Source organism: Lotus japonicus, chromosome 3 (assembly GCF_012489685.1).
Source record: "Lotus japonicus ecotype B-129 chromosome 3, LjGifu_v1.2".
Taxonomy (NCBI): domain Eukaryota; kingdom Viridiplantae; phylum Streptophyta; class Magnoliopsida; order Fabales; family Fabaceae; genus Lotus; species Lotus japonicus.
This window is the reverse complement of record NC_080043.1, coordinates 55023240-55044837: the sequence shown is the minus strand read 5'-3', so window position 1 is coordinate 55044837 and position 21598 is coordinate 55023240. Positions and strand designations below refer to the sequence as shown.

The 21598-nt window shown below is 41.1% G+C and overlaps 1 protein-coding gene across 1 annotated transcript; it reads right to left on the bottom strand.

The window, feature by feature from the left end:
* Nucleotides 1–1264: 1264 nt before the first annotated feature.
* On the bottom strand, nucleotides 1265–1816 carry LOC130744328 (uncharacterized). Its single transcript, XM_057596518.1, has one exon. It carries the CDS (start codon nucleotides 1814–1816, stop codon nucleotides 1265–1267), a length of 552 nt encoding a protein of 183 aa, XP_057452501.1.
* Nucleotides 1817–21598: the final 19782 nt, after the last annotated feature.

Here is a 21598-nt window from a genome sequence, read left to right as displayed (position 1 = left end):
GAGATGCCACTGCTTCAAGTATGATTGTGGGCTTTCCATGATCACCTCGAGTGTATTGACCTTTCCACGCAACTGGACAATTTTTCCATTCCCAATGCATACAATCAATAGAACCCAACATACCTGGAAATCCACGAGACTCTCCCCATTGAAGTAGGCGGGTAATGTCTTCATGGTTCGGGCGCCTCAAATATGTTTCACCGAATACTGCACACACACCTTCTACAAAATTCTTTAGGCACTCAATTGCAGTACTTTCACCAATTCGAACGTACTCGTCAACACTGTCAGCAGGTGATCCGTACGCCAACATACGAATAGCGGCAGTGCACTTTTGTAATGGTGTCAAACTTTGTCTTCCAACTGCATCAACAGACTGTAAAAAATACGGGTTATGAGACCCAAGGGCGTCTACAACTCTGAGGAACACATCCTTTCGCATTCAAAACCTTCGCCGGAAAAGCTCCTCCGGGTATACAGGATTTTCAGAGAAGTAGTCCATCCACAACCGCTCGTGCCCAGCTTCACGATCTCTCTCTATCACTTTTCTTGTTCGCTTGGGCCTAACAGTGTTCGCATGTTGTTGATAAAACTCCATCTCCTCCTGCATCATATCTTCTATAGTCGTGTCATTGATAAGTTCGTCAATGACAACGTCGTAAATGTCCCATTCGGCCATATTGTTTGGATCCATTCTATGACACAATGAGAAACTATCGGTGTAATTTGATAGGAGGAAGACGAGATGAGAGAACAAAAGAACTTTGGAATGTTGAGATGAGTGAAATATGACATGTATAAATAAGAGAAACAACAAGGCTATATTCTCCAACGGCTATATTCTCCAACAGCTATATTCCCCAACGACTATATTCTCCAACGGCTATATTCCCCAACGACTATATTCTCCAACGGCTATATTCTCCAACGGCTATATTCCCCAACGACTATATTCTCCAACGGCTATATTACTCAACGGCTATATTCTCCAACGGATATATTCCCCAACGGCTATATTCCCCAACGACTATATTCCCCAATGTCTATTTTCTTGAAATTACAACATTGATGAAGTACACAGTAAGAAAAACTCGAATATTGAAATTACAACATTGATGCAGTGCACATAATTAGAAATGCTAAAATTACAACACTGATGAAGTACACATAAGTAGAAATGCTAAAATTACAACACTAATGCGGTACACATAAGTAAAAATGCTAAAATCACAACATTGGTACACATTAAGAAACACAACAAGAACTAAGACATTCCTAGTTCATTCATGGCGTATTGACATAGGTGCTGATGCGCTGCTAACTGCACCTCGTTCATGTTAGATGTGTCCTGCATAAGGATATCCCTGTATTCCTTAAGCAACTTCGCCTTCATAATTTGGGTTTTTTCCTTTTTAATTTTGGTTTTTTCCTTCTTCATCTCCAGTTCTTGGGTCTTCAGCTCCTTGAAACTCGCCAGTAAGTCTATTTTAGCATTCCCGATGGCTACCATATCAGAATTAGGAACATATAACGGCTCACTTGAAGCAGTGTCTCCTACTTTGGCTTTCCTTTTGATATTCTTCTTTCCCTTTGGGCGGGTTGCTGGTTGTGTGGCCTCATATTCGTCGCCCTCAATTGATGCACTCGGGTCAGACGATGTTGCATACGCCCCATCTCCTGACTTCTTCTGTCTCTTTGAACTGGTTGCCATAAATGTTCCCTTCCACTTTGGTTCATCTTTCACCAACCGCCAAGCATTCTCATGTTTGAAATCTTTACCCGTATCTACGTGATATATGGAATGCGCCGTTGCCATGATGTCCTTATCTGAGTGTCCACTTTTCCAATGACTAGTAGCCTTGTTGTGGCAACCGACAAATATTTGAATATCAGCATTCAATTTAGAAAAATGAGACTTCAAGGAGATTGCTGACCTCGAAGGATAGGCAGGGTCGCGATACTCCTCATATTGGGCTTGGATCCTATCCTAAAACAATGCTGACTTTTGATCATTTCCCACGACCGGATCGGTAGAAACGTTGAGCCATGATTGAAGAAGAAGTATATTATCTTTACCACTCCATTTGGTGCGTTTCTTTCCGGTTTCTTCAAGCTCAATATCATCTAGACCCCGTTGAGTAGAAAATTCAGGCTCATCAGGCATAGACTCACATTGTGTATCTGAGACTTTTGAACTGCTGCTACCAGTAGGAGGTGCTTGGTTTTGAAATTGGTATTGTGGTGGATACACGCAATATTGTGGATTGTTTGGATAAGGCATTTGTGGTGAATATGATCCCATTTGACATGGAGGTTGGCTTTGGTGGTGGAACGATTGGGAAAACATTTGATATGAAGGATTTTGAAAATTACCACCGGTGTGACGAGGTTGGTTCTGAGGGTGACACATCTGCGGAGGTTGGCTTTGTGGTTGATACATCTGCGGATGTTGGTTTTGTTGTTGGTACACCGACATAGGTTGGCTTTGAGGGTGAATCATCTGCGGAGGTTGGTTTTGTTGTTGGAACACCGGCATAGGTTGTTGACTTTGCGGGTGAATCATCTGTGGAGGTTGGTTTTGTGGTGGAAACATAGGCGAAGGTTGCAAACCTTCACTTGTAGGAGGAGTTTCATTTTGAAGGAGTGAATAATATTGCTCAAAAGAACTATTCATTTTGAGAAATTTGAGAATTTTTTGACAAGAGAGAAATTGTGGGAGTAAAGGTTGGTGTTTCAAATGGTCTACTGCACTATATATATAAGCTGGAAAACCAAAGATTGATGAAAAACGGTAAGAAAACCGGTCAAACCGGTAAATTCAAAAAAATTTTTAAAAAAAAAGCCCAAACGGGCAGAAAACCGGGTCCAGCCTGTCAAAACCGGTCTGGACCGGTCCCAAACGGTTGGATGACCGACTAACCCGGTCATCCATTATAAATACTTCCTTATCACTCCCTCCCTCATAACCCTAGCGCCGTTTCCCCTTTCTTCTTCCTCTTCTCTTCTTTTCTTCTTCCTCTTCTCTTCTTCGTCACCGCCTCCTCACCGCCTTCGATTCGCCACCTCACCGCCACCAAACCCTCCTCACCGCCACCAAACACCCACAACCTCAAACAAAACCCACCTCTCCGCCACCAAACACCCACAACCACAACCAAAACCACCTCACCGCCACTGACCCGCCACCAAACAACCTTCACCGCCACCAAACCCGCCTCACCGCCTCCTCATCGCCACCAAACACCCACCACCGCAACCAAAACTTACCCCAGCCGCCACCAAAGCTTCAATCTGGACCCAAATCGCCCTCAAGCACTGGATCGGAGACATGCAGGCCTTCTTCAAGCGCCACCCTCCGCCACCGCCACAAGATCGCCCCTCAAGCACATGCAGGACTTCTACAAGCTTCTGTAATTTTTTTTTTCATTTTTCTTTGTAAAAATTTATTTTTCTGAAGCCTTGTAATTAATTTCTATTTTTATTGTTTGAATAAAATTGTGATAGTTCATACAATCTATTAACACTGTTTCTTCCCTCTGTAATCTGTTGGAACTGAATGTGAGAGAAAGTATAGTATTTTATTTAAGGAACTGATAAAGCAGCAACTCTGCCCATTTTTCCTTAGCTAAGGAACCGTAAGGACCTGTGCTCCAATGGGTAAGAAATTGGTCCTTGGTTTCTTAGCACCTCCAACCTGGTTAAGAAACCAGCGTTAACAGAGAAAATAAGCAACGTTGCTTATTTTTTGCTATGGTTGGAGAGTGATGACATGACGTTGCTTGTGCTCTAAAGTTAAGGAACGTTGCTTAAATAAGCAACGTTGCTTAACTTTCTATCTGCTTCTTTTTTTAATAAAATATCATATTCTCTCTTTCCTTCAAAGACTAATTGCAGTTAAGAAAAAAGAGGGAAAGAATGATCAAACAGAATAGGCAAATAAAAAACGTAAACAAATTCTAGAAACAGGAACGAAATCAACTAATTTACAGACTTGAATCAGAAACAAATTCCAGACTTGAATCAATTTTTTTATTATGAGATGAAATCAACCATGGAGAAACAGAAACAAAATCAACCATGGAGAAAGTAAGAAACGAATTTTTTTGTTACACTTGAAAAATAAAAAAAACCCAACAAAATTATGAAATTACACATGTGGAACCTCCGATCGGTCTTCTGAACTTCTGATATGGGTGGAGGAAGACATGGAAGCACTGACTCACGTGCACAGAGGTGTTTTGCATCTTGCATGTCACCGATTTGGTCATGAACCTCTGGTTTTGCTACCTCTGGGTTGGAAACCTCCGATATCTGTGTTTCGAACCACTGATCTGGGTGAAACGAAGGTGAAGAACGCGGTCTGAGAAGAAGGTGAAGAACGCGTTCTGATCTGTGTTCAGAACCACCGATCTAAGACATGAGTCTGAGAGAGAGGCAGAACCTTCGATTGAGAGTGAGAAAGAAAGGGAAGGGACATGCCATTTTAGAGGAAGGAAAGGGAACCATCGATTGAGAGTGAGAAAGAAAGAAAGGAAGGGGTGCTGATGAGAGAGAAACAACTGAGAGTAAATAAAATGGTGAGGATGAGGTTATGTCATTTTAGGGTTAATTTGGGTCTTTTTGGTCACTTTGTGACCGTTTGGCCCAATTAAAAAAAAAAATAGACAAAAATTAGGGTTAAATTGGTGAGGATTGATTTTTTTTTTAACGTACCATGTTGGTTTTTTTGGTACAAACCATGTTGATTTTTAATTACATTATTTAAATTCAAATAATGCTTAAATGGAAATAAAAAAATATAAATATATGAGGTATAATGAGGTCCAATTAAAAGTAAAATAAGCAACCTTGCACTGGAGGGAATTATGCATGGGTTGCTTATGAGTTGCTTAAATCCTATGTAGCAGTCTGGACCCACAAAAATAGTAGTTAAGCAACCCAACTAGCTAGCATGCATTGGAGATGCTCTAATGATTGTTTGGCATGTGTGGTGTGATTAGACATTTTTAAGAACTGTTAACTTAAAAACTGATTATACAAAGAATGGTTAATAGAAGTGATCTTATTATGATCAGTGAATGAACAAAATAAGTTATGCAAACAAGAGAAAAGACTAATGAGGAAAAAATAGGTGTGTACCCAAATAATCAAAGGATTAGTTATTTAGTTTTACAGTACACACTATACACCAATGCATAATATAAACAAGTATATATTTTGGGTGTAGGTGCCCATTAGGGTAGACATTTTAAATACTGGTTTATGAGTGATCCACTATTAAGAACCGTTAATTCATAGAATCTAGAAATATTTAATAGACGAATGGTTAGGAATGAAAGGATGGTAAAAGGGTAAAAATGTAATATTTTTTCTATTATTAGTTTAAAAATAAAACAAAAATAATTATTTCAAAAATTTCATTCCCAAATTGCAAAGAATTTCGCCATAGTTTATCAAATTGCAACCAATGAATCTACTCCTTAGCCCATCCTCCTCCTTCACCTCTACCATCGTCCCTATAACGACAAAGAGGAAGAAAACAAGTTTGAGGACGGAGAGGCTAGCGACATCGTAGCCGGCGCCGACGGAGATGCAGAGGAACCATGAGTAGTTGCATAGGAGGACGAGGTGGCAGAGGGGAGGAGATTCTGGATTTGGATCTGGTGTTGTGGTTCTGGTGAAGAAGGTGCAGAAGGGGGAGGAGGATCTAGATCAGGTGAAGTGAGGGCCGACAACAGATCTGGTGTTTTCAAGTGGATCTAAATCTGACTATTGTGGATTTTTTTTGATGAGCCAAAGAATTGTATTAAAATTTAGCATAAGGGGTGCTATGCCAAAATACAAGAGAGAAAAAACAAATCAATATCAATGAAAGTCATTGACACTCAAAAGAAAAGCAAGACAAGATTACAAGCTAAAACAAAAGGGTTCAATCTTTAATAAGTAAGTAACCCAATGTGTTTCTAAGACTAACACATCGTCCTTGTCTACAAGTAAAAAAAAAGCATTCGCGCATCATAAAAATAGAGGAAGACCATGAAATAGCCACCAAGAAACAGAGACCAGGTGCAGAGTGAGGAGAAAATATAAGGGCAACCCGAAGAGAAGGAGAAGTGTTAAGTTCAAACTCCTTCATCGTCTATCTTGGTTTGAATGATAATAATTTTAAGGCTTAAATGCACTTTTGGACCCTCATGTTTTAACTTTTTGCGACTGTCAACCCTTATATTTTTTTTCTACGAATGGGAACCCTATTGTTTCAAAACACTGCACCGTTTAACCTTCCGTCCAAATCCGTCAAAAACTTGACGGAACACGCTGATATGGCCTTCCACGTGGATAAAAGGGGGATTTAAAAAAATAGCTTAAATGCACTTTTGGACCCTCAAGTTTACATTTTTTGCGATTGTTGACCCTGATCTTATTTTTAGTTTGAATGGAGACTCTAATCTTTCAAAACGTTGCATCGTTTACCCTTCCGTCGGAAGGCCAGGTAAGTGGGTTTCCGTCAAGTTTTTGACGGCTTTGGACGGAAGGGTAAACAGTGCAACATTTTGAAAGATTAGGGTCTCCATTCGTAGAAAAATAAGATCAGGGTCAACAATCGTAAAAAATATAAACTTGGGGGTCCAAAAGTGCATTTAAGCCTAATTTTAAAGATTCTCTAAATACAATCTAATGAATCCTTGTTTTTTATTTTTCATGAGCAAATCAAATGTGACTCACTTGTTACATCTTGAAGCTTCGTATGATTGAATTTCAGGACAAACAAGCATAGTCAAAGACTGAGAACTTATGATCTACTAGTTTGTCTTATATTTCAAATGAATTGAAATTTGGGATAGACAAGGACAATCTAAGTAATTAATCTGCCGCTCGGACGACCCCTTTAAGGAAAAGTCATATTTGCAAGGATCGTCTACACAAGGAAAAGACAAATCTCAAGAAATAATATCATTGTCTGACGCTACGATGATAAAGGAGCTTAGGAAGAAAGTTGAAGATCGTATCAAGAGGAGATATCGCCAAAATCTAAAAGTATGATTCTTCAATGGGAAGATTCTGATCAGAGCTGAAAAGAAGACAAGACAACACACATCAGAGAGAAGATCGGTCGACAGAAGATCAGAAGACCTTCTAGCAGAAGAGCAAGATCGTCTTATGGAGAAAAAAATGATTGTCTGCAGAAGAATGAAGGAGAACTTGTAAAGGAGGATCATCGTCCAACTCAAGCTAGCCAACCAGAAGAAACTGTGTTCAGAGAAAGCATACATCTTATCAACGTGGAAAAGATCTCTAACAACACAATAGAGAAAAAGGTCAAAGTGCAAAGCTTCACGCAACCATCATATTGCATAATGACCAAGGGAAATCATTATAAATTTCAAACTTAAAGATTTCCCTTTCTCTCTCTCTCTCTCTCTCTCTCTCTCTCTCTCTCTCTCTCTCTCCTTAGGAATGAGATGAAGTCCTTCGTCTACTGACACATCTGCAGTCCGTCCAGTTCCTAAGGAAGAAGCCTCAAGTCACTTTTGCCTACAACCATCGTCTGCATCAAAAAGGGCAAAAGAAGGGTCTCCGTTGAAAAGTGAAGAGACGACACTACTCACTGTCAGGCTACCTCATCAGTGGAACACGCCTCATCGTCTGATCGATGAAGCTCCACAAGGAAGCCAGTCAAAGAAGTCTCGACATATCCAGCTGCACAATGACCAAAGCTAAAGGCCCAACACTCCATCCATCAACGAGTTGTTTGGTCACTTCAACGGGTAATAGCTCCGACCTAGGCTTAGGCTTATTGCATATTCCAAAGCATTAGGTCTGCATCCAGCTGTACCTCGTCATCACGCTCACTCAGGGGCGGAGGCAGGAATTTCAGAAGGGGGTGACTAAGATTTAAATGAATATTATTTGTAAGAAAATTCCAATTCCTATCAAATAAAGAATGTGTAAAAAAAAAAGGTATTTTTGTGAGAATAAAAAATTAGTTTGAGTGCAAGAGATATTAACCGCGCATAAGAATTTTGGTGATAACAAAAAATCACATTCAACCAAAAAAACTATAACTGTGTGTAATTTCTTTGTTTGTTACTCTCTAGCCTTTGCTATTGTTTCTCAGTTTTTTTTTATCGGTCAAACAATCATATTAAAGGAAGTACTAGGTGTAAGAACAAATGAAAAATGTACAATATTTTTGTTTTTTAGAAAGCGAAAACTTTTATTAGATGGCATGGTCAATAGTACAAATAACACTCAATAAAGTGAGCATAATCCCTCAATAAAACATAAAAAAAAGTACAATATTGTTAAAAAGTAATTCAGAAGTGATTAGCTTGAATTTTCCAATGCAAGAAAAAAAAGTAAGCTAGTGACAGGTGTATGTTGAGGTGTCACTCCTTGATAATAGATAGTTGAACAAGCCTTATATAAGGCAGAATTGTTGTGCTGGTGCCTGATACTGCTACAGCAGAAATTTTTTCTGATTTATATTGGATTTAGTCCTTGTTACGTGGGGGGTACTGTTGGCTATTTTCCCTTATTATTTTTGCTGGGTTTGGGTTACTTTGAGGATTGATATTTGGGTTAGTCTTTGTAATTATGTGGGTTTATTTCTTGTACTCTTTTCTTCTCCTTTTTGTATTTGGGTCTAGCACCCCTTGTGCTAGTTTTGAATACAATTCTTTGGCTTATCTAAAAAAAAAAAAGGCAGAATTGTTGTATTGTTAGTTTAGTTGTGAATAGATATTTTTTCAATTGAGAATTCTCTCATCTCTTCTCTCGGTTACTCTCTCTTTCTGTTTACTGTTATCTTGTTTCTGTTATACCTTCTCCTACAAATAATGCAAAACAGCAGAGAAATAGAAAGAAGAAAAAACCATAGGAAAGACAGTGTTGTAGGTAAAACAGAGAAAAAAAGAAGTAGGAGCATAGATGTCCCAAAAGCAATTCATAGAGGAATTACAAAATTAGTCAATTCTAGTTCCCACAAAGAAGAAAAAACGCAGCCTGCAAACAGAAAGACACTGGCAGGAACAAATAAAAGCACCATGCAATAAATGATTCAGCCAAGGAGGCAAGCTTAATCCACGAAAGTGCTAGCAGTGGACCCAAAACCAGCGCAATTACAACAGGGAAAGGTAGATTGAAGGGTGTGTTTGCCATTCATAGAGAAAAGAGGCAGTGCCAACCCTTAACAGAAGGAAAAAGAAAGACGAGTATACAAAGGAGAAAGGGATAAAAAACCATGGGACAAACAGGAGAAGAAACAAAAACTTAAAAACCGAAACAGAGGGCCCTTCAAAATAGGAGAAAACTAGGGATGGCAGAGAAGCCCGAACCCATGGGCACCCGACCCGACCCGACCCGATTTCTTGGGTGAAAACCCGAGTTAAATGGGTTCGGGTTCGGGTTCGGGTTTTACCCGATCACTTTCGGGTTCGGGTTTGGGTTTGGCCAAACCCGCACCCGAACCCGGATCTGTATAAGTGAAACCTAAGTATTCTGCTTGTGCAGTACAATATATGCAGCATCTTGCATATTAATTTAACAGTAACATGACAATTACAATGTTACATTACATAATATAGCTCTCTTCACAGTCTTTTTCAGGTCGGGTTTCCGGGTTCAACTGTTTGTTTGAGGTTGTGTGCGGGTGTGGGTACGGGTCGGGTGAACCCGAAACCCAATGGGTTCGGGTGTGGGTTTAAGTTCACCACCCATTTCGGGTTCGGGTGCGGGTGCGGGTGTGGGTTTTTGATTTCGGGTTTGGGTTTGGGTTTGGCAAAACCCGCACCCTACCCGACCCATTGCCATCCCTAGAGAAAACACCATAAATTTTTTTCCTTTGAGAAACTCTAAAAAGCCAGAGCAGGGGGAAGTCACCCCTTGGCTCCGCCTCTGCGCTCACTGATCTCAGTACAGTTCGATGCAACAGTCATAATTTCTGTGAAGAACAACCAGCGACTATTTATCTACTCACATAAGACCTTTATAGTTCTTCGCGCTCAATAGTACTACTATCACTCTTATTAAGAAGAGTGTTAGAAATCACATGGATTTCTTCAATGGGATCCCAAACATAGCAAGAAGGAGAATAGGAAAATTGATTCCAATATTCATTCATTATTAAAATTGATAATGGAAAAATACAATGTGTATGCTATTTATAGCACAACTTCCTAACTAACTATTTCACTTCTAACAAACTATCAACTAACTATTCCTAATCACTAAATGTGATTCTTATATTTCTAATACCCCCCCGAAAGATGGAAGTGGTAAACATTAACACATCCAGCTTGGGAACATCATGACTAAGAACAAAACAATATCAGGTTATGAACACCATGAACAAATATCAACACAGCAAAGAGGAAAAGAAAACATATATGTGTCTTCTGTACAAACACCATGAACAAGCAATCAAGGGACTGAAGATGCAAAAGAGTAGTGCTTCTGTACAATAGACCAATTCAGTGCGCTTGTTGCATCTTCACATGGACAGGAGGTGCTTCCAGAAACAACAAGAAATAAAAGCACAGGATATGCAGCAAGGCTAAAACAATCAGCACTTTGGACAATTTTAGTCCCATCTCAAGACCTTGAGAAGCACCCAATTCTGAACTCTTAACAAGGTTTTGTAGCATATTCAATCTATCATGAGCTGAAAACCCAAGCTGCTCACTAACTTTAGCTTCTGATAACCAACTCAAAAACTCTGCATTTTCTGCTTCTAACTCTGAATCACAGAAATCTCGACAGGAGCATGCTGATAAAGACTTACTTGTTGAACAACCACCATTAAAACCAGAACCAAAAAGAGTTCCAAAATACATAACAAAGTAAGTCTTGATGTTAAAACAGAAAGAGCTTTGACTAAGCTGCATCTCTGCTAAACTTATAGAGTTACTCAGTGTATGCCACAGGAGGTGAAGTGCATTATTCGAATTCCAAACAGTTGCTTGATCTATGGGATCATCTTCATTATTTTCAATAACTATTGTAGCTGAAGCATTAAGTAGAGTGAGTGAACTTAAGGCTTGAAACACACATATAGTTGCTATACCAACCAAAGAGCCATTACTTAATCCAAGCATATTTGTTTTATGCAAGATTTCAAAATCACTGATAGCTGCATATATTAGTGCATAAGCTGATTCCGAAAGCTCTAAAGTGAATGTCAACCTATTTATCACCTCACAAGCAAGCATATACAATTTATCTGAGAACTCAAGTGCTTCACTGCAATGGTTATAACAGACAAACACCATTGCATCCTGATATATGTTCAAATTTGAAGCACCACCTATTCGTTTATCAATCAACATGAACTGAACCTGATCCAAACTGCTTAATGAGCATCTATCAATTATTGGAGCATTTACGCAAACACCTTGTGTGCAGCTTCTGAATCCACCAGGATCAAGTAAAATTGACTCAAAAGAATCTCCAATCATTGTGTTATTTTCACAAACACCTTTTGAGCAACACAAGGATCCATCCAGATCAAACTGAAGATTTCCTATCTCTGAGGATTTTTCACAAACAACTTGTGAACAGTCCCAAAATCCTCCAGGATCAAATGAAAGTTTCTTAGGAAGATTAACTATCTCAGAATAACTTCCACAAACACTTGGTGTGCAAAACCAAGAACCATCAATCTCAAGCAACAAGTTCGAATCATTCTTCCAATCAAAAGAGAAATTCCATAATCCTGGCCAAGACAATTGAGATTCTTTGATTGAAAGAAGGATTTGAATTACCTCTATGATCGAATTCTTCATGAGACACGAATCTGCTCCAAGATTGATCGCACCCTCACTGAAATCTCCAAAAACATAAGCATTGGTGGCTGGTTTCCATGCCGGAAATTGAATATCCCTATTGGCAAAGAAGGAAAGATGCGAAACAAAAGAAGATGATACAGCAGGATCGGTGGTAGATGCTGAATCGGAAGCAATAGCTTCTTCCACGACAGAAATTGATGAAGAGGAAGCTTCAAGAATTTTCTCTGGCACGGTTTCAACCATTGCTGAATCAGAGAAGGACGAACGCGAATAAGACAAAGATGAATCTGGACTGGACGATGAATCCAGTAGCAAAGAAGAACCAAAGAAACCCTTGCTGAAAGTGCCAAAAAAGAATGGTTCAATCGCCGGTTTCCATGCCGGAATCTTGATTTCTCGGTCGGCGAAGAATGAAAAGGGGTTCTCAGCAACCGTTTCATCTATAGCAGAATCAAGGTACGCAGGGGAAGCAAGAAAGTGAGAATGCAGCACAGAATCTGAATCTTCGACCTTCACAGTGGACGCTTCCTCCATGACAGAACCTGAGCTCATGACTGAATCAGAGAACAGCGAAAGAGAAGATGAATCTGTGGCGATGTCTCCAAAATCAGCGACCAAATCAGAGAAATTGATGGAAGATAATCTTGCAGTGGTTCTCGTAGTGGTGCTGCGGCGGCAGCGCTTGAAGCTACGACGAGCAGGTTGGAGGAAACGCTCGTAACTCGGCGACGGCGGTGGCGGAAGAGGCGGTGAGCTCCATTGGAGCTCTGATACCATGTTAGAAATCACATGGATTTCTTCAATGGGATCCCAAACATAGCAAGAAGGAGAATAGGAAAATTGATTCCAATATTCATTCATTATTAAAATTGATAATGGAAAAATACAATGTGTATGCTATTTATAGCACAACTTCCTAACTAACTATAATGGAAAAATACAATGTGTATGCTATTTATAGCACAACTTCCTAACTAACTATTTCACTTCTAACAAACTATCAACTAACTATTCCTAATCACTAAATGTGATTCTTATATTTCTAATAAAGAGATTGTAAAAGTAGGAGAAGTGGTCTTGAGAAAGATCACTTAGTAGAAGTCCTTCTAATACTTGGTTCTGCCTGGAGAGGCACTGCACAAAGAATACTCAATGCCTGGAGAGGCAGTTCTGAAAGAATACTCAACTGCCTGGATAGGCAGGAGCAAATAAAACTTTTATTGCCTGGAGAGATAGTTATAAATAATACTTGTTTTGCCTGGAGAGGCAGGGTCAAAGAATACCCGTTTGCCTAGAGAGGTAGGGTCAAAGAATACTCATTTTCCTGGAGAGGCAGGGTCAAAGAATACTCAATGCCTGGAGAGGCAGGTTGAAAAGTAATACTTGGCCTGGAGAGGCACTTAGAATACTCAACAACCTGGAAAGGCTGGAACAAATAATACATGGCCTAGAGAGACGATAATACTCAATGCCTGGAGAGGCATTTGCTAAATAAAACTATTTCCTGAGGAGGCAAATTGGAGAATATCTGTATTGTTCTAGGGGTGAACCAGGATAAACATTTGTGTGTTGTTCCGTGCTAGAACATAGAGAGGGAGGGTAGTACCCAAAGTATGAGGAAGGTGATGAGAATGCTTAGAGAGAGAAGCTCTAACCACTTAGAGAGAGAAAATGTAACTGAATTTCAATGCTATTGTTATTCAAATGAGCTAAGAGTCCCTTTACAATTGGTATTTCCCTCCTATTTATAGAGGTGGAGTTGGGTTTTGGCGCCTTTATCCTGCATAAATGGGCCAGTTGGGCCTCGGGAAGGGTGGCCCAATGTCATGGCGATTTCCCTGCCTAAGGTCAGGTTCCCTGGGCGAGGGACCCTGGGATCTCGCCCAGTCCACAAGTCCACAAGACACCGAGCTCGAAACATGAGAGCTAAGTGTGTCTTTAAGCAAGAAATAAGGTGAAATCCCTAAGAATACTGACTAAGACCTAAAAAACCTTAAAAATCTTGAAGTGAAAAACAATGGCCAACATGGCATGATAAATAAAGTCTTTACAACAAACACTTTGGATCTCCAGCCGTGCCCTCCTCTTCCGGGCGATCCAAGTCCACAAGCCTCTAGTCCGCCCGCCTCAACATAGTTATGCATGTGCCTTGAATCGTGATACTCCGCCGCGTGTTGTGTCCATCCCACGCGTCGAGCCTTGAAGTGACGCCAGGGTCAGTGAATCCACAAAATCTCAATCGCTACCTTTGACATGTCCCTTCCAGTCACATCACAACTTTGACAATTTGAATTTTAACCAATCGGCAGCAACCGTTGCAGCTTTTCATTTAATGTGTCTTTCTCACTCCCCAGAATTTCGCAACCGCAATCATGTCATTTCCTGACGTCATGGGGAACAACCTCTCTTTTTCCTCCACATCCCTCGGTAACCGTCCACAACTTCTTCCTACATGTTTTCCTCCACACGTCGCTCCCCGCTTATAACAGCATTGTCTTACTCATTCCTTTCGTTCCTTTGCGATCACGAATCTTTGCTCCATTACTCTCGCGCGAACTTGTCCAGTGTCAGAATTACCTTTGTTCCTTGCAATCCCTCTGCAATGACTCCAAAGCGTTAGACCAAAAATCCCAAACGTAATGTCGTCGCGGCCACCCCTCTACGGTGTGTTCCTCCCATTCCCCCGCCCCCTCCAGGAGGCGTTCCTCTTGAAGAAAAAGACGCCATTGCCTTCTGAACGAGGACTTGGGAATCTTTGAGTGCTCCCGCTGTGAGGGCCTTGCCCGCCGGGACAATACCTAACCAACGGTCAAGTTTGGAAAAGGAATCATCCATTTGGGAGATTTCCTCAGAATCCGGCGGATTTTGTCATGAGAAACCTCTTGACGAGCTTCTGTGTGTTCGTGCCCGCTTACCCCTTGAACGCCCTTGGCTCCGTCCCAAAGACGGCTCCGTGGGTGATCCTCACTTCTTTTATGTGTATGGGTATATGTTCACAAGTTTGAAGATTAAATTTCCTTTTTCCTCTTTTATCTGCTCCGTTCTTCACAATATCAATGTGGCTCCCAGTCAACTTCATCCCAACAGTTGGGCCTTCCTCCGGTGTTTCGAAATTCTCTGCGACGCGATTCACAAGGAACCTGAACCTTCGACCTTCTTTTATTTCTATCGTGTATCTGTCCAGCCCTCCCCGCAACGCAGCTGGGTTTCTCTGGAAGCCAGACCCGATCGTCAGCGCTTCAACCCCATCTAGCCTAGTATCTCCATCGATTTAGCCCGGAAATTCTTCAGGGTTGTGGTGTCCCACGAATACCCTGAGGTTTTTACACACAGAGATGGCACCGCTCGATTTCCTTTATACTGGACTCAGGGCGCGCGCCAAATAGTTGACCCGTTTGAGGACTCCCTCACTCCTGAAAACAAAGCTGTCATCGACTTTCTGGCTCGTCTTGCTGTTTCAGACTGCTCTCGAGTGATTGGTAAATCTTCCTCTTTTACCCCTCTCGCTCTTTCTATTTTAGGCCGGCTTACCCTTTTTTTTTTATATTTTTAGGACAAACTCACCGCGCCGAAGGGGAGCTTTTGGCGGCCTTTAAGAAGAAGAATAACGTCTCCTTTGTCTCCTTTCCCCCTCGAATAAATTTGAAAGGCGACAAGGCATCTCTGTTGAGAATCCAGGCGGGCGGGAAACAGCACCTTGGCGAGGAGGATCCTCGCCCCTCCCCAAAAAGATTGAGCTCCGGCGAGCCTTCAGGGACCATTCCAGCCCAACACGGTCTTGTCGACGGCTCACTTTCCCGTCCAACAGTTATCTCGTCGCCGATTGGTCCAAACCTGACGTCTTCCACCAACGCCCCTCCTCCACCTGTTCATACTTCCACTCTATCCTCAGGGTCTGTGAGTCGGGGATTCCCGTGTTCTCTAACTTTGACATCAGCCCAAATGGCGCGAATGGATGAAGTTGTTAAGCAACGTGGTTTGGATAATGTCTCTGAAGGGGTTGTGGCGGGAGTGCTCCACGCGTTCCACTGCTATAGGAGCTCCGCCCAGGATGCTGACGAATTACGATCCGAAGTGGCGCGCCTCCGCGCTCTCAATTCTCAACTTGCTGAGGATCGCGAAGTGCTCGCCGCTCAACTGATCGCCAAGGAAGACTCCTTTTCCAAAGAACTAGCCGAGCAGTCCGCTCGTGCTGAAGTTAGCTTAGAGTTCCGCGAACGGAGGATTTCTGAATTGGAGAAAACTCTTGCAGAGCTGCGGCAGGAGGCGCAGCTAGAATCGAGCGCGAAAGCAGACCAAATAACTTTGATGGAGGCCGACCTTGACAACCTTCGATCTGACCTGGCGAAGAAAGACGACCTTCTATCCTCCGTGAAGACTCAAGTTCATGATGAGGACAAGGACAAGGACAAGGGTAATGGAGCACTAAAAGGACTTGGAGGACCAATGACAAGGGCTAGAGCTAAAAAGGCCAAAGAGACTCTTCAGCAAGTAGTGGCAACCATTCTTGAAGACAAAGTGGTAGAAGAGATGGAACCAAAAATCATGATGATCATTCAGGCCCAAGAAGAAGAGCCAGCCCACGCATAGGGGCTGCCATGTGATGCTTTGTTTTATTTTATTTCAATAAAGATGCAAATGACCAATTGAATAAGTTGGATCCAAATGCATTATGTTGCTGAATTTTATTTTAGTGTGTTTAATCCACTTCAAGTGGTGTGTGTGTGTGCATGGGGCGCATGAAGGGCTTAAAGGGAGGGACCCATTCCTTTCTTAAAACTCTTTGAATGTGTTTGAATTTGAATAAGTTCTGAATGGAGGAGTTACATCAGCAAAGTCAAAGGATTGAAGAGCTTTCAAAGCCAAGAATGGAGTTCCAAAGACAAGGAAATTAAGTGCATAAAGAGCATTGAATGCTATGTTCCCTGGTCAGAATAACAATCAAGAAAGGGAGTTACATGAAGCAATCAGCCACTAAATACACGTTCAGGGCTGAAGCATATCACTATCTTCCTCTTTTAATTTGTAACTCCTAGCCTAGGATTCTTCTAGAGAAATTACACCTCATCATTTTTTGTAACTAGGCTGAATTTCCTTCTTCTTTATAAGAACCACTCCTTCAATGTAATAGACAGATTATGAATGAATTAGTATTTTTTTCTGAGTGATTCAGATTTGTGAGAGTGATTCTCATAGTTCTTGAGTGATTCAAGAATTAGGCTTATCAAAGGTTTGCCACCACCTTTGTGTGAAGTCTTCATCTTCCATTTCACTAAAACTTCCCCTCTTTTCTGTCCATTTCCCTTCTATCACGAAATTCTTCTTCTTCTTTCTCACATTTCAGAGTTCTCATCATCCAAGATCAATCCTAGACGATCCATTTCAGCCCTTGCATCAACTTGGGGCATACCATTTGGTAATCAGAGCTCCGGTTCTAGGATTTTGGTTTCTTTTCTTATCCGGAATTCTGGTTAGCAACTCTTTGTCATTTCTTGTTACCTTGATTTTAGTTTTTGTTGGTTTTGGCTGAACCATTGCAAAAGTTAAGCCTTGTTAATTGTTCAGAATCAAAAACAAATTACCAAACGAAAATTCAAAAAAAAAAAAAACGAAAATTCAAAAAAAAAAAAAAAGGCTGAATGGTTCTTGTTTAATTAGCCAAATTCAATTGTTCAAGGTAATTTTGTTGCTAGCATTCCAATTTATTTTCTTATTTCTGTTTGTTCTTGAATTCTTCTTTAGTCTCTAAATAGTTTGAGTCCTTTCCATTTCTGTTGTGATTTGTCTTGTGTTCTTTTGTTTCATATCCTAAAAGTCTATCCTAATCCTTGAGACTTTGCACAAATTGGTGGGTGTTCCTTTGTGTGTCTTAACTTTGATTTACTCAAGAGATTGTGAGAATTTTTGAGTGGAAAAAAAAAAGCAAGAGTGCACATCATAGAAAAGCCAATTTGAGGGAAAACACGAGTGAAGTGAGGTAAACACTAACATTTGTTTGTTCTACTTGAATCTTTTCATTTGTCAAAGATGTCAGGAGAAGAGGAGGAGCAACCAGCAGTGCGACTTTCGACCATCGAAATGCGGGCTCTTACACAACATCTGGAAAACTTAATGAGAAGGCAAACTGAAGAGATCCACGAAAGGCTGGATCAAATGGAGAACCGGAACAATAGTGACAGTGAAGGCGGGAGGCCACGACGAATTCATGAAAATCCTAGACCTGCTCGGATTGAAGGAGTCAAATTCCAAATTCCTCCTTTTAAGGGAAAGAGTGATCCAGAGGCATACTTGGAGTGGGAACTCAAAATAGAGCATGTCTTTGCTTGCAACAACTATGAGGAGGACCAAAAGGTGAAACTTGCAGCTGCTCACTTTTCAGACTATGCTCTTGTTTGGTGGAATAAGTTTGCAAAAGAGAGATTGGGAAATGAGGAGCCAGCGGTGGAAACATGGGCTGAAATGAAACGAATCATGAGGAAAAGATATGTCCCTTCAAGCCATGCTAGGGATGTAAAATTTAAACTTCAAAAACTTACCCAAAGCAGCAAGAGTGTTGAGGAGTATTACAAAGAACTTGAGGTGCTTATGTTGCAAGCCAATCTTGAGGAGGATGAAGAGGTAACCATGATTCGATTTATTAATGGTTTATCTAATGATGTTAGAGATATTGTAGAACTTCAGGAATATGTAGACATGGAGGAATTGCTGCACAAGGCCACTAAAGTTGAGCAACAACTCAAAAGGAAAGGGCTTGCAAGGAAGAGTTCTACCAATTCCAATTCATCTTGGAGAGACAGAATGAAGAATGAAGGGCCGAGCACCCTTAGCAAACCAGACACCAAACCACAAGCTTCAGCTTCTTCAAAACCTCTTGAACAACCATCCAAAAAGAGCAAAGAGGTCAAGTGCTTCAAATGCCAAGGTATGGGACATTATGCTTATGAATGTGCCTCCAAAAAGACCATGATTCTTGTAACACCCCGATTTCGGTGGCGTCACTTTAGTAACCAAAAATAAACTTAATGCGGAAAAACGTGAATATATATTTTTTTTTTAATAACTAAGTCAAGACCGAATTAAATAAAACTCTAATGCGAAGGACAACAGAACTAATGTACAATATATAATACAGCCCCCGCTGTAAGTAACAACCTCGTCACGAGTAACCTCCAGTGACGGAAAGAAAAGAGTAGCGCCCGAAGGCAATATGTACAGACTGAAAGTAAAGGTGAAGTGTCCGCAACACCATCCCTCAAAACTGAGAATCAGCTGGCCCATCGGCCTGAAGCAAGACCTCCTAAGTCCAACCAACTCTCTGTGATTCCTGTAAAGAAACCACACAAAAAGCTATAGGTGGGAAACTACCCTGTCCCAAAAGAAACAAATGATGTTCAGAGCTAAGACTCTACTCCTACACTAATCCCATCTTGAGGAGCTCACACCAGCACTAAAACCTACATGCTAGCATGATCGTCGTCCGAATTCGAAATCCAGAACGACCTAGTCTATGTACACCATCCGTCATCCTCTCGCTACCGCGATGCGCTCCTGTTCCAGCATCTCAACTCTAGTTCCCCCCGAAGGGTGAACCATCATGATCTAGTCCGCCATGGACATCTGACAAAGGGCGTTTGTCCGCCAAAGCACACACAGAAGACGCGAGGGTCAACTCCAAGGAATTATATAAATAATACCACCAATAGATACCATTAAAAGATTAGCCACTTAGGCTTATAACTAGGGATAACATCCTAGGGTTGCATTATTCCACAAAGAATATAACGACTGTAAATCACAGTTAACATGCATCAAGTAGAACTAACAAGTATCAAACACACTCATCAACTAAGTCAGAATGCATGTTGCATGAGATGATATGGCGGTTAACCCAGTTAACCAAATGCATTCCGGAAACGGATGGACATCAAACGGATCAATCCTAGCACCAGCAACGGTGGGACCATTCTGCCCGCGTGCCTCTTACACCAAACATAGGTATGGACATCAACGAGTCAATCCTAGCACCAGCAACGGTGGGACCATTTCTGCTCGCGTGCCTCTGGGATGGACATCAAACGGATCAATCCTAGCACCAGCAACGGTGGGACCATTCTGCCCGCGTGTCTCTTACACCAAACCAAGGTAGCCAGATCAGCCGTAACCCGTAGGTCTGCCATTTCGGTCTGCTACAAGAGACGTCTACAGACGCTCTTACACGGAAATCCGGGTCTTATGACCATTTTGGAATCCGACGAGGTCCAGAGTACGTCCTGTGTTAATACCTCATTAATGTTGCATGAATGCAGGATGATTAGTCAAACAACGTCTCCGAATCTCACTCGACACGTCGCCACGTGTTCTAGGTAAATTAAAGTCTCTAAAAGCTTACTCTAAGGTAAAGTCGATTCTGCGACAAAAGACACATTCTTCACAACAACACATAACCCACGATGATCTCCAAATCATCCGACTCATCTCAATCCGATGGTCACAACTGCTCAACGAGCACAGAGTATCACACTCTCGGAAACTAACGGTTTCCCGGACTTATCCCCAGGATAGCCCAACAACACATAGCTGCTCCAACAGCACAAGAGTATCAACATACTCAACACTTCTCAACTTTCTCAACACTTGGATCCGACGACACTTCTTGTTTTCCAAAAACTAAGATTTGCATCCAAAGCTTCCTTTCGAGTTTATTATCTTTATTTAAAGATTTAGAGGTTGTTTAATGTCTTATGAGTTTTCTTTTCAAAATAATATCCTTTTTAGTCTTATCGCAAATCCTATAAGTTCTCGGGATCTCCTAATCCCCAAATGACTCCAGAGAATGTCTCGATCCACAAACATCATAACAAGGCCCGAATCTCATTCGTCCTATCAAACTTTCTCAAAACTCTCAAAATAAAATGGGCATGACCTGCCCGCTATTCTCACCATTCAGAATCTCAGATCTCATTGCATAAGTATAAATAACTCAGCACAACCAATCAACATGTCATATATCAATATATTAAACAATAACCACATAGCACTTAGCATATAAGGCATGCACCACACATCCTAAATTACCCAATTAGCACTTAGCATGAAGATTCAATCTCAAAAGCATTCAGTAGATGCATCATCTACATTGTCAGCCGAAGCCTCAGAAAACGTTTTTCCAATCAAGCACAAACAATTGCATAAACAGTAAACAATGTCGAAAGCATCGACCCTAAGCATTAACTAGAGATTCAGTGAGTAGCCCTCACCTGCAGATTCTCCAGGATTATCTTCTAACTCTTCCTCACAAGCAAAGCGTTGCTCCTCAGGAAATTCCTCAAAAGTTCCTTTAAAGCAAAGTCACAGAAATACTATCAGAATCTATCGAAAACTAAGCTATCGATACTTACTAAGGTTACACGAAGTAATCTATACTCTAAGGTACGATAATCTAGCGCGAAAGACAAGTTTTCGGAAAAGGAAATTTTCCTCCTCCTCCCCTATAGGGCTCGACCACTTTTGGTAATTATGGGGCTCGATTTTTCTTCGATCAAACTTGGTTCCTATGCTATCATTAGCCGTAACTAAGGGTATTCTGAACTCGGAAAAATTATCGGATCAAAAACTGTCGCAGGGGTATTTTGGTCATGATTTTTAACTTAGGATTTTCAAAACTGAAATCCCAAAAACCAAATTTTTCAGGGACGTCACCAACGACGTTTATGACAACTAATCCTACTAGCACTAAGCTAAGGCGGTAGTTTTCAGCCTAAAGGTTGAAGCTTTACTCCAAAAACTCCAAAAATGGGTATTTAAGGCTAAAA